Source organism: Bufo gargarizans, chromosome 3 (assembly GCF_014858855.1).
Source record: "Bufo gargarizans isolate SCDJY-AF-19 chromosome 3, ASM1485885v1, whole genome shotgun sequence".
Classification (NCBI taxonomy): Eukaryota; Metazoa; Chordata; class Amphibia; order Anura; family Bufonidae; genus Bufo; species Bufo gargarizans.
The window spans coordinates 517,319,206-517,333,970 of record NC_058082.1 but is presented as its reverse complement, the minus strand read 5'-3'; the positions used below and the strand labels follow the sequence as shown (position 1 = coordinate 517,333,970).

The window sequence follows — 14,765 nt, the reverse complement described above, 5'->3', positions numbered from 1 at the left end:
TCCTACAGACAGTTGCCACCACTAATAAATAAACATCCAACCCCTGACAAGCAGACCTGGTATCCAGATGTTATGTTCTGGTGCCTGAGCCCTACAGAACAGCAGGGCACCCACAGAATGCCAACATCCTGGCTCAGATGGTGTGATAGAACTACACAGCACCATTTATTGTGTAGCGGACACAGTTGGTTACTGCATTCACTTCAATGGGAGCAGTGCTGCAGTAACATGCTTCATCCACTATACAGTGGAAGGAGCTGTGTAGTTTCGTCACCAGAGCTACCCTGAAACAGCTGTCAGGCACCCACCAATTAAATATAGACAGGCTATTCCAATGATAAGAGTTCTGACATTTCGTGTGTTAGAGACAATTAGAACAGATATTAGAGGTGGAGATCTTGACACCATTTTGAAACAAAAAGAAGCCAGATGGACATATAGGTTGAATACTATAACCCCTTGTGGCCTTAATGAATATATTGATTTTACGTGTTTCATTTAAATAATGACTTTTTTTTGACTAGTCTGTCTATTGTTATTTTTTATCTATAGGTGAGGTAAGGGGCTACTTATAATCAAATTTTGCACCCATTATATATATATCTTAAAATATGTGGGATAGTAACCTTCCCCCTATTTTACCTCCCCATCCCCCGTCCTATAAGCTGGTATTAAGTGACACTTGATTATGGTAAAATATTACTTTTTAATAGTCAAACAATCTTCTTGTATTAGTAGGGTACAGTGGCTTTGCCATCTGTACCATAAATTGTATGCCCAATGGTTTCTTTGTCCTTCCTCCTGTAGTAAATCTGTAATTTACTTCCTGTATTTGCGTTCCACTGCCGACTTCTGGTTTTCGGTGCGTGGGTATTTAGAGCGAAGCTTACTGCATGTAGGTATGGACAGAGACAGGACTTTCCATCTAGATGACCATCACTGCACCACCAATGTTCCTGTGCTGACCCAGAATGACCTAATTATCATACCCTCTCCAGGCCTGGCATTTCAGTTGGGATTAAGGGAAGTATGACCATATTCTCCCCCCTCTCTGCTATATCGATCGATTACTTTGATTAGCCTTTCCTCCTGTTTTTCCAATTTTATTTATAAAGCCATATTATTACTATCAGTATTTAACTGGTCTGCGGTATGCTTTAAAAGGGGCTTATTAGTACCAGCTTTGTGAACATTAGATGTGTGATGCAGACGTATTATATTTGGTTCCAAATTTGTGGGAATTGTTATTCTTTTTGGCCATGGGATTCACCATTATCATATGGGCATTAGTACAATAGTTTAATCTGATTCACACATATATCATTGCTTCCATTTTTGTATTGTTTGCTTTGTGGAGTTTTTCTGTGATATGTGGTCCTCTGATGAACTGACCCCAGAGAACGGTTTGGAGAAACACGTCGGGACAAAGTTTGCATTCCTGGGACATTTGGTATGTGCTCCTTTTTTCCACTGGTGATCAAACTTAGACGCCACTGGGTTATTTGGGAGCATATATGTATTATGTGCCACTATTTATTTATGTTGTAACTTTATTATTTTCTGATACGTACATTGACCAATGATATTACTGTTCGACTGTAGTTATAATAGGTCTCTTCTTGGGTGGCGGTATCTATCCCTTGTCAGGGACATATAGGACCTACCAGGAGGTTCCTGACACGGGATCGCCCCTATCGGGCGGCCATTCCGTTTTGCTAGGCAGGGCTTGTAGTTTTATAGGGCAAGTGTGAGGGTGAGATACTTTTCCTTTCCTTGTCTTGCCCAGCCTTATTGTCTATTGCTTTTTATGGGCACAATCTGAGTTTTAATGATCATCGGTAAAGGTTACGTTTTACACTGGTAAAGGTACTCTGTGATTATATTTTAATTCAATTACACTAGTGACTACCTGACATCTGATGTCTATATCTATCAGAACTGTAATAAATATTCTGATAAACCATCAATAGTAAAATCCTAGACCACCCCTTTAAGTTTACAGTACATAAACATAAACCTATATATATTTAACACTGACAGAACATTAAAATATGTTAGTTCAAGTACATACTTGTAGTCGGCTCACCTGGCTTCTTAATTGTAGTCTTCTGGGTGCCCGGAAAATAGCTGGAAAGCTTCAAACATTAAGAAAGATATATTCATCACTCCTGTGAGCGGTATAAAATCTTCTATACTTTATATAACATCAACAGATCTTACTCATAGCACGCTTATAGTATAGCATTTTATGATCGAAACGTGCAATGAAAATGTATCCATGCTGATATTCCTTTCTTCATTAAAATGTTACATAGAAATATTTTTTGCTGCAGATCCATGCTAAGAACATACTGCATCTACTCGAAGACATATACAGTCTGCTGCCCCTTGGTACCATTATTGACAGCAAGGTTCTTATTTTACATGGAGGGATAGCAGACACGACAGATCTGGATTTCCTCACTTCTATTGAAAGAAGCAAGGTGGGTGAAATACAGAACAGGACATAGAGGTGGGAATAATTTGACTTACTTGATCAATAATTAGTATTGGGTTTGGTTGTTAGAAGCTGCATCTAAGATGCTTGAAAGCAAATACTGTACAACCCCTGTTAGGCTACTTTCACATCTGCGTTTTCAATTACCTATTGAGATCTGTCATAGGATCTCAATAGCGGAAGAAAACGCTTTAGTTTTGTCCCTATTCATTGTTAACGGGGACAAAACTGAACTGAACGAAACGGAGTGCACCAAAATGCATTCCGTTCCGTTTAGTTGCGCTCCCATCGCGGACAGAATAACGTTGCAATCAGAGTTTTTCTGTCCGCGATGTGGTGCGGAGCAAGACAGATCCTGACACACAATGTAAGTAAATGGGGACGGATCAGTTTTCTCTGACACAATAGAAAACTGATCCATCCCCATTGACTTTCAATGGTGTTCATGACGGATCCGTCATGGCTATAGAAGACATAATAGAACCGGATCCGTTCATGATGGATGCATGCGGTTGTATTATGGTAAAGGAAGAGTTTTTGCAGATCCATGACGGATCTACAAAAAACGCTAGTGTGAAAGTAGCCCTAGAAGAAGTGTATGCTTTGCAGTAATGCTATTGCTATGGGTTACCACAGACCCTGTCACGGTGGCAGCCCCATCCAAGTTATGCTGCTATGAGACTGAATTCTGCCGAATATACGAGTATGCATCTCAATGTAAAAAATGGTATGCATGCTATCTCATTATTTCTTCCTGTACTTCAGCAAGTGCCATTTATCATGTAGAGAAAGTTAATACAAGGAACTTACTAATGTATTGTGATTGTCTATATTGCTTCCTTTGTTGGCTGGATTCATTTTTCCATCACATTATACACTGCTCGTTTCCATAGTTACAATCACCCTGTAATCCAGCAGCAGTGGTCATGCTTGCACACTATAGGAAAAAGCACTAGCCTATGTACGCAACCAAGGTCCCGGCCACCAGAGAGGCCGGCAGTTTTTCCTATAGTGTGCAAGCACAACCACTATTGATGGATTGCAGGGTGATTGTAACCATGGAAACCAGTAGTGTATAAAGTGATGGAAAAATGAATCCCGCCAGCAAAGAAAGAAATATGGATGGCCAGTTTCACACTGGCGTTAAGATTTTCCGGCAGGATGTTCCGGCAGGGGAACAGCCTGCCGGATCCCTACTACCGTTTGCACATGTGTGCTGCCAGAAGTCCCCCCGGCCCCATTCACTATAATGGGCACCGGCCAGAGATCCGGCTGCAGCACGGCACATATGCTGAGAGGTAGCCAGAAAAAAACGCAGCCCACAGTGGTATCCGAAGATTTTTTTATTCGTTTCAGAAGAATCCCGTGAGAATTTTACTGTGGATAATGGCGGGGAAAACTATGAGGGAGGAAGAAGATGGAAGATTATATGGCACAGTGGCGGGACGGCTTGTCCTGACTGGCTCAGAGGATGACAGCCTGATCCAGGGGCGGATTGGCGATAGACCTTACAGGGAAATTTCCCGGTGGGGCTGATGCCCGGGGGGCCGCCAAGCCTTCATCTCTGCCGCTGGCTGGGTACATAATAAGCTCTCAGTGGTAATTAGCTCTGTGAGAATCAGGTATTCTTGTACCTGGTCAGCGACATTCTCTCCCGAATTAAACTATTTCCCGCATCTTACCTCCTCACCCTGCTCCATGTCTTAATCAGACAATTGGAGGAGGAGGAGAGAAAATGGCCACTATTGATGGCCAACACAGAGGGACAGCTCTTGGGGCAATATATTGGCTGCACTGTGGTATATGGTATTCTGCGCGATGGTATTGCCGACCCCCCTACTTTTTTTGCCCCTGTCAATTTAGACCCTCCTACAACATGGGGCCACTTTTAATTATTTTTTTCCCGGGCCACTTTAGGTTTCCAATCCGCCCCTGGCCTGATCGGCCAATCAGGGGCAGAATTCAGGAACCTGGAAGGGTGTCAAGTGTCTGACAAAAAGTTATTACAGACACAAGCCTTTAATGTAGCTCTTTATGATTGGCAAGTTTATCTTTCTTATTGCCAGCACCCCAATATTATTCTGCTGCAAACGCTGAGCAATTGCACATTCTTTTCTTCTAAAAACAATTTCTGTGGATTATACCTATGTTATTAAACAAGTTGCATGTTATTGCAAGATAACGGGTACTTATAGCTAAAGCAATTTTGCAGGAATAACGCCATTATTATACCAATGTTATTAAACGTGTTGCGTAATAGGAAAAGCATTTTACGGCACTCAATAATGCTAATAATTTACCCATCTAATTAAACATGTAAAACCATAAAATTCAAAGAGGGTGTACTTTCTTTTTCTCATTACTTTCTTTTTCTCATTACTGTATATAGAAGGTCCTATCATTTGTGTTGACTGCTACAGAAGGACAATATTTTATATTATATTTTAATGATATAACACTACCAAAATGAAAACCAAAAACAGAAAATCCTCAAAGAAAAGTTTTCTATGAATAATGACACATTGCGCTGATGTAAGATTAAGCTAATCTATGATGAGACATGTGCCTCATCATAATGGAATAATTTTCTGCTAACACATATACCTGGAAACAGGCGTAAAAGTTAGTAAATGAAGCAAACAGAAGCCAAGCATCAGCTTTTCTATGCATGTCTCTCCCACTTTTTAGCCTCAGCTCCCTAAGACACAGTACTATGTACAGACCAAAAGACTCAGCACTATGTGCCCTTCTCTGCTACATCTGCATCTTTGGCCTTGGGCAAATCTTCAAGTTTTCAAAATCATGTATATGTAGATGACATCCAAATCTCTCTCTTTGCTTCTAAGGCTGCTTTCACACTAGCGTTCGCTGGTCCGCTCGTGAGCTCCGTTTGAAGGAGCTCACGAGCGGACCCGAACGCAGCCGTCCAGCCCTGATGCAGTCTGAATGGAGGCGGATCCGCTCAGACTGCATCAGTCTGGCGGCGTTCAGCCTCCGCTCCGCTCGCCTCCGCACGGACAGGCGGACAGCTGAACGCTGCTTGCAGCGTTCGGGTGTCCGCCTGGCCGTGCGGAGGCGTGCGGATCCGTCCAGACTTTCAATGTAAGTCAATGGGGACGGATCCGTTTGAAGATGCCACAATGTGGCTCAATCTTCAAGCGGATCCGTCCCCCATTGACTTTACATTGAAAGTCTGGACGGATCCGTACTAGGCTATTTTCACACTTAGCTGTTCTATGCTAAAAATAATGCAGACGGATTCGTTCTGAACGGAGCCTCCGTCTGCATTATTATGAGCGGATCCGTTCAGAACGGATCCGCCCGAACGCTAGTGTGAAAGTAGCCTAACTATACTTTGCTCCCCTCAAGGGTCTATATACCAAAGAGGCAGCTAACTGTTTTTCAGCCTTCTCTTTAAAAAGGCTGTTTTTGTTTTCAATTTCAGTATAAATCAGCTTTGAGACCTCCAAGGCTAGATCCAAAAAGAAACAATCTTATACATAATGGTAATCGGTTGAATATAGATGGCTGTAAAGCTTCTAAAAATTCTGACGGACATATAGGATCTTCAAGCCATGGAGTACATCAAGTTTCTGACAAGTGCCTCTCTCCACAAATATTTGCAAGTTCTCATCAGCACACTGGTGGATTGCCGGAAAAATTCAGAAATGGTGCCATCCTAGAAATAAATTACTTGGATTCAAGTATTCAGTTGCCTGATACGACTCCAGAATTAACAGCCACTGAACTAAAGGAATGGAAACAGGTTTGTTAAATGTCTTCCTTTCATAGATGATCTGTTTTCTAATTGCCTTGTCCTTGCTTCAATGTAACAATTTTCTTTTGAACATGATTGAGATAGTTGGGCCAATTTAAAGAGGTATTTCAGGAGTAAAAGGAACACTTCAGGAAAATGGATGCACTGTGTAATAACTAGTGTGAGTGGGTCATGGTATTACATGGAGGTATATTGAATATTTACTCAATGTTAGAAGTTTTTTCCCTATTCCTATTTCTAAATACTTATTAATTTTTATTTTTACTTCCTGTTGCAAACATTAAGGAACATTCACAAAGCCTGTAGATAGCATAACCATATAAAGGCTATCTAGATATACACCAGATTTATCACAGGAGCTCAAGCTGGAGGATAAATGTGGTGCAGGGATAGACACTTTTGTCCATCTCTGTACCAACTATTGGTTGGCTTACTTTAAGATAGAATTTTACTCTAAAATTGTGGCTCACTTTTTAGGCAGGTTCTAGGTTCAGACACATGAGTGAATCTGCACCAATATGTTCAAGTTATATTAGCTAGTAGCTGAATTTTAGAGTGATAAATAGCATACTGTACTAACATTTGTCCTTTATTGGTTAAGGTTGTGGACATATTGTGGAGTGATCCCAGGAACCAATATGGCTGCTCACCAAACAGTTTTCGAGGTGGAGGTTGTTACTTTGGACCAGATGTAACCCAAAAATTACTTGACCAATGTAATTTAAAAATGTTGATCAGGTCACATGAATGCAAACAGGAAGGTTACGAGTTAAGCCACAATGGAAGGGTAAGAAAAAATAAGTCTCAGATTTATTTTTTTACCAGAAAAAGTGCCACTCTCTTTTTTGGGACTGTGACTGGTATTAGAATTTGAAGTAGAATATTGAAAATTACTGCACCTTATATTTAGTCACCGACACACAGCTCCAATACTTGGGTTGAGTTATCTGTAAAATGTCATATGAGGCACACTGATTGCTAATTACTACTTGTGCCTAGAAAATAACATAAACAGTGGACTAACTTTGCACTAAACCAGTGTTTAGTCTTTGTTGATTCTTCTTTTTAGGTTATAACCATATTTTCTGCATCTAACTACTATGATGAAGGAAGTAACAGAGGGGCATATCTCAAGCTGGGTCCAGATCTAATTCCACGCTTTGTGCAATATCAAGTCAGTAAGTGCACACGTAAACTCACACTTCATCAACGGTAAGAGTGCATTTTATTATTTTTATATTTTTACCTTTGCAGGGGCGTAGCTAAAGGCTCATGGGCCCTGGTATAAGAGTTCTGCTTGGGCCCTCTTCCCTCAGTGCTTTGTGGCCAGGGGTAGGGAAGCACATAGCCTTCATCCTGCCTGAGGCAAAAATTGAGATGGCAGCAAAAATGCCAAATTCTTGACCTAACCCCTTCCCTTCAGCCAGAGGTGTAACTTGACCAGCACGAACTTTCTATAATACTGGTGTCTTCTAATGTGGCACAAGGGTCTTTGGGCCCCCTCATGCTCCTGGGCCTGGTAGCGACTGTTACCTCTGCACCCCCTATAGCTTTGCCCCTGTACCTTTTGTATTTACCAGGGATTTGTCACTTACAAAACTTTCCTACATATTACTATGTTAAGAAGGACTTTTGGATTCCCAACAACCAATATGCATTTACATTGTCACATCTGCAATCTGTAGAAATTTGATTTCCCCATTGGGAGTCAGGTTTCCTCTGTTACTGTCAGCAACAAGGGCTTCTACATCATTGCATGGCATGGTTGAATCTGTCTAATTCGACCAGCACATTTTCCAGGCACATCTACAACAATCTCCAGACCCGACAAACAAGCTTTAGAAAAAAAAAAATCCTGGGTCCAGGACTTCTACTATTTTACTTTGATGTCTGGACCATTAACATTTGAAACTCTCTGGTGAAACTAGAGGGATTAAATGGGATGTCTCATAAAGACAAAACCGGTCCACATGCCTTATTAGGGTATATAAACATCATAAAGGATGGTCCCAGCTTGGGAATCCCTTTATGAGCCAGAATTGGGTGCCAGTCTATAAGACTGGCTGCTGTTCTGGCAGACTGTTGCCATCCTTGTATTACAAGGAGAGCTATTCCTCTGAATGGCTGCTAAGTAATACTGTATTTCCTCTGTAGCTTCTGGGGAAATGCCTGGCTGACCGCAGTTTTTCCTTGCAAAATCAGCTGTTTGCCAGAAACAGGACCTAGGGTGATCTACTGAATGTTGCCAGTGTTATCCAATACATTCCAGAACTGTAAGGGTTACATAGCATCATAAATCAATATGAAGCTATGTGACCCTGGCAGTGCTGGAACTTCAGGACAGGAGCTGCGCTGCGAGTCCGGAGCGTGACACTCGCTCGTGAAACCAGCGTAAGGGGAAATTTATCATGAGGGTGATATATAGAGTCAGTTTTACTTGAGTCTGTGTTGATAAATTTGAAATAAAATAAATAAGCTCATTAACATAGCTAACCACACCCACTTTCCCAACCATATTTTAAAACTGGAGTAAGTGGCGTAAGAATGCAAAAAGGTGAGTGGAAAAAGTTGCAAAAGACCTATTTTGCGACTTTTTTGAAGCCTGAATTCTGGAAAGAAAGCATGATAAATTGGGGCCTAAGAACGGCCTAAGTCCTGACATAGCCTGATAGTTACAAAAATGATACAAGTTACAAAATTTGTGAAACTATTCAATGTAGAATTTAAAACATCACATACCATAAACTAACCATGGTTAATTTTCTGCCATGACTCATCAAAAAAAAAAAGTTATATTTTGCCTGTGTGAAAAGGGTTTTCTGAGATCTTTTTAGTGATGACCTATCCTGTGGAAAGGTCATCAGTATCTGATCGGTAGGGATCCGACAATAGGGACCCCCGCCAATCAGTTGCATGATAACGCACCGGTGCTCTAAGTTCACCAAGCACAGCGTCGTACATGAACAGCGGCTGTGCTTAGTATCACAGCTCACTTCAGTGGGGTAGAGCGGCGCCTAGGCCATGTGACCAATGAACATGACAGCACATGGCCTAGGGCAGTGATACCTATTATAGACCGAGTGCCCAAACTGGAACCCAAAACCTACTTATTTATCGCAAAGTGCCAACACAGCAATTTAACCTGAATACTACAGTCCAATATAATATATCTTCCATGTACTTTATCATTTAGCTATAATAGCCTGCCTGCATTCAATGCACTGCCTGTGCTGTTCATAGCATGTCCTGCGCTGATGAGTGGCAGTCTAAGGCATATTGGTATCAGATAGACTTTTTCCAGGGTGCATGTGCCCACAGAGAGGGCTCTGAGTGCCACCTTTGGCACCCGTGCCATAGGTTCACTATCACTGGCCTAGGAAAAGCTGTGAGAAAGCCATGGCGCTACTGCAAGAACTAGTGCTTTTTCAAACAGATGACTGGTGGGGGGTCCCGGGTGTCATCATCACCTACAATATTGTTATATGAATATTTAGCATACAATTATAGGCCACTGATAAGAAAGCATCACATAATTCATAACATGTGGGAATTATGAAAAATAGCTTCCTTTTGGAGTTGCAGAATACTTAAACTTTTGGCAACTATTTTCTGATCGGTGGGGGACCAGCACCTGGGAATCCCTGCCAATCAGCTTTCCCTAGGCCATGTGATTTCACTTTCATTGGTCACATAACCTTGGTGTAGCTCAGCCTCATTGAAGTGAATAGGGCTGAGCTGCGATACAAGCACAGCAGTTATCAAATGGATGGTGCTGTGCTTGGTGAGCAGGGAGAAGGCCGTGGTGTTACTGCGAGCACCAGTGCTCTCTCAAACAGCAGATCAGCAGGGGACCTGGGTGTCAGACTCCCACCTATCAGATACTGATGACCTATCTAAAGGATAGCATACAAATAGAAATGTAGAGCAGCACAAACGGACCTCATCGGCCAATTCCGGAATGCATCAGCCGCAACAAGACCGCAGATCCACGGCAGTCCACAGAACAGCAGAAAAAAGAGGGTTATAGCAGCATATCCGGTGTATCTTTTATTGAAGCCTTGAGTGCGTACAGGGCCGTCTTTAACAAGGGGCAAAAGGGGCAGCTGCCCCGGCCCAGTTGCTCCTGGGGGGTCCAAGGAAGCTCCCTCTTGAGCCCTGCTAGCCATTGCCCCGGGTGTCAGGCTGTCAGCTACACAGGGGGGTGCTGCCATGCATGCCTGCTGGCATTCCAGGCAGCGAACTGTGAGAGCTGTGATTCTGAAAGGACCTTAGATGACATCATCACCATGTGACCAGTAACCTAGCAATATTACTGGTCACATGGCTATGAGGTCATCAAAGGTCCTGTCTACCAGAAGTGTTGCTGCAGGAGAAGTTTTCCTTAACTGTGGAGCTTTTTTTGTGAAGATTACATCAGGAAAAGGTGACAGGGGCTGTTATGCTAATATACTGTAAGCTACTGTATGCTGTGGGGGGCTGTATACTGTGGGTTACTATACTGTGAGGTGCTATACTGCACTACTGTATACTATGGGGTGCTGTATACTGTGGGAGGCTGTATATTTTGGGGTGCTGTATATTGTGGGGGGCTGTATACTGCTCTACTGTATACTATGGGGTGCTGTATACTGTAGGGTGCTATACTGCTCTACTGTATACTGTCTTGTGCTGTATATTGTGGTGTGCTATACTGCTCTACTGTATACTATGGAGTGCTGTATACTGTGGGGTGCTATACTGCTCTACTGTATACTGTGGGATGCTGTATACTGTGGGGTGCCGTATACTGTGGTGTGCTATACTGCTCTACTGTAGGGGTGGGCGATATGGCCTTAAATCTATATTGCGATATAATTTTAAGCATGTGCGATATATATCGCAATATATTGTTTTTATATTGGGAGGGTGTTTAAACTTTTTTTTTTTCAGTTTTTTACTTTTTATTTAATAACTATTAGCCTCCTTAAGAGCTAGAACCCTTGTCATATTCACCCTAATAGAGCTCTATTAGGGTGAATAGGACTTTACACTCTCCCTGCTGCCCTGTGCTTTGTGCACACAACAGCAGGGAGCTGAGTCCCCTCCCCTAAACAGTGCCATCCACAGATCCCCCTCCCCTAAACAGTGCCATCCACAGATTCCCCTCCCCTAAACAGTAACATCTACAGATCCCCCTCCCCGAAGCTCACAGGAGTACAGTAACTTTAACTTTAATCATTGCTGATCTCTTTACTGGATATCTTACTATGTCTTAGCTCAGGTAACAGCAGGCAGTGCGGGCAGGCGGCACTCACTCACTGACGTCACGTACCCGCGCCGCCTAGTGGGAGGAGCAGGCACTTGACGTCAGTGAGTGAGCGCCGCCCGCCTGCACTGCCTGCTGTTACCTGAGCTAAGACAGAGTAAGGTATCCAGTAAAGAGATCAGCAATGATTAAAGTTACTGATTTGTTTATAAATGTACTCCTGTGAGCGGCGTGGCCCTGTATATTCTAACCCCAGGCAAGCGTCCCTGTCACCATGTGAACGCCTGGGGGTTAGAATATACCATCGGATTTGAGTTTTCACGATCTCACTGAGATCGTGAAAACTCAATGATTTACTGTCAGTCCCTCCCCTCCTCCTCCTCTGTTCTCATTGGTGGTCAGCGGCAGCCGCGCACAGTAGGGAGGGAGGGACTCCCTCCTTCTCCACTGTGCCAGCTCAGGAGAACATGGTGCGCTCAGAGAGCGCGATCATATCGCGGTCCGCCGATATAGGCGATATGCACAAAATCCATATCGTGGCACAAATTTATATTGCATATCGCCTATATTGCCCACCCCTACTCTACTGTATATTGTGGGGTGCTGTATACTGTGGGGTGCTGTTTACTGTGGGGTGCTATACTGCTCTACTGTATACTGTGGGGTGCTATACTGCTTGACTGTATACTGTGGGGAGCTGTACATTGTGGAGTGCTATACTGCTCTACTGTATATTGTGGGATGCTGTATATTGTGGGGTGCTGTATATTGTGGGGGGCTGTATATTGTGGGGGGCTGTATAGTGTGGGGGGGCTATACTGCTCTACTGTATACTGTGAGGTGCTGTATACTGTGGGGTTCTGTATACTATCAGGTGCTATACTGCATACTGAATTGGACAAATAACTCATGAAATATCCTACCTATCTATACTATTCACATTAAATTCGATATTGAGCCCATGGGGTTGAAAAGATTGTAATGTGAAAATCCATTTTAACTCTTTCTTTCTCAGCATGCAATGCGTTCTCTATCACCACCCCTTCTCGGAATGTCAACCAAATCTATGACCCGGAATCTCAGCTGGTTGACAGAGTGACCACATTCAATGAAATGTTTTGCCACCGGTTTGTCCATCAATTCATTCCCTATTGTACTCTTGTGTTTGTTAATGCGTTCCCTGATTTCCATAGTTGTTTCTCCCACGTAGACTAAGCTACAGGGGCATTAGATCATATAGACGACAAATTTAGACCGGCATGTGTAGGGGTGAAATGTTATACTTTTTTCCACTGTATGGGTGGACAAAAGTATTACCCTTGAGCATGTTTCCACAGTTGCAACAACCTAGACATGGGAAGTTTCCTGTCTTTCTAGGCTTCAAATAACTTTGGCCACCTCTACCCCTGTCGCCTATATCTATTTTAATCAGTATGTCATGAAGGTTAGTACCTCGCTTGTATGCCATCAATGGCGGACTGCCAAATTCCCGGATCATGGGTAGGCCTCTATGCAGAATATGCCATTCTTTTCTCAAGACCTGTGCTATATTAGCACTATGGCCGCCATATATGGATACAAACGGCATATGTCCCATATCCCTCTTACTTGAGGTAGTATGGAATGTGGTCTCTCTGTCAACCAGGGAGATCTTGTCCGTAGTATTCTGCAATAACCTACCGGGAACCTCCTTATGGAGTATTTATTACACATCTCATCGATCCGGTTTACAAATACATCATCTTCTGACACTACTCGCCTAACTCGCAGCATCTGACTCCAAGGTAAAGAATCTAGCATGCGTCGGGGATGATTACTGTCATGCCTCAATAGGTTGTTTCTGTCTGTGGGCTTCTGATTTAAATCTGTTTTAGCCTTGCATCCCTCTGTATATACCCTGACATCAAGGAATTGTAATTCTTCCCGGGATGTCATCACAGTGAATTGAAGGCCAGGTACACCACTATTCAGTTGTTGGTGAAAGTCGTTCAAAGAGTCGATGGAGCCACTCCAAATCATAAAAATGTCGTCGATGTAGCGCCACCAGCACAGGACCCATTGCATGAAGGGAGATGAATATACCAGCCTGTTCTCCACCTCAGCCATGAACATGTTGGCGTAAGTTGGTGCCACGTTGGAGCCCATGGCCACACCCCACTTTTGTTGGTAAATGGTGTTTGTCACGAACTATGGAACCGATCGCTCCAGATCCCACAGCTCTGACGTAGTGGTCTGTGACGGAGTCTGCGCACACACAGAGACCTCACGTGACCGGGGTATTACCACTCGGCTAACCCCCCCCCCCCACTATACTTCGGTAACTGCCACCACGTGGGTTCCCGGTCCACGAGCCGACTATCCGGGTCATTCACTATCACACAGATCAGTGGATGAACTGGATATCACTTACTGACCAACCGCAGTCAATCACCCCCAGCTACAATTCCTAAATGCAATTTAACTAACTACCTGGTAACGTCTCTTCAAAGGCAAGGTACGTTGTTCAGCAGCTTAGAATATGGAAGACTTGGCTATTTAGATTTTATAATCTTTAATAAGCGGTAAAAAGCAGTGCATACAAGTCTAATGAAAATGACTATAAATCTACAGAATAATAATAACAATATAAATAATCACGACAGTTCAAATGAAAGGGAAAAAGATGAAAGAATACTTAGTTTCTCTGGAGGGTTTCAGATGGTCGTTCATATGTCCTTTTTGAATCCTTGCAAACCCCTTTTCAGTATGTATCAGGGGAGACCCTCAAAGTTCTTCTGATACAGGGATATGCCGTCAATGTCCAATTAAGTGTCTGGTGATGTTCCATGGGTCTCTCTCCTCTGTCCTTGTGCATGGGTTTTTATGAACTCTGCCATGGGCAGGAGACTTACTCCTGTCAGCCAATGGCAGCAGAGTGACTGTGAAGCCTAGGGATTGGCCCCCAAGTGTTTTATGACCCCATCAAAGTTCAGTTCCTACAATGAGGATTATACTTAAGCTCGTATCTCCCTGATACATCGGCATATTTTTATACAGAATACATATTTGCGATCCTTATTTATTTACCTACAGAATGAGACCACACACGGTAATGCTGGGACCTGTAGTTCTTCTACCACCCATAGGTCAGCTAAGGAATCACATCCTCTAGTCATATTTGATACCCAATTAACCACAATACTCTGTAGAGCCTGGATCTGGTGTCAGAAAGGGCATAAGTTGATTCCTAAATGAAATATGAAAGT

At 42.9% G+C, this 14,765-nt stretch overlaps 1 protein-coding gene across 1 annotated transcript in view; it reads left to right on the top strand.

The window, feature by feature from the left end:
- PPEF1 (protein phosphatase with EF-hand domain 1) overlaps positions 1 to 14,765 on the top strand; it is an 81,266-nt gene that overhangs the window by 54,009 nt on the left and 12,492 nt on the right. The window contains exons 10-14 of the mRNA XM_044287658.1: positions 2,334 to 2,483; positions 5,943 to 6,077; positions 6,135 to 6,263; positions 6,877 to 7,062; positions 7,345 to 7,487. Coding sequence (XP_044143593.1) covers positions 2,334 to 2,483; positions 5,943 to 6,077; positions 6,135 to 6,263; positions 6,877 to 7,062; positions 7,345 to 7,487 — 743 coding nt within the window. The remainder of the gene's footprint in view (positions 1 to 2,333; positions 2,484 to 5,942; positions 6,078 to 6,134; positions 6,264 to 6,876; positions 7,063 to 7,344; positions 7,488 to 14,765) is intronic.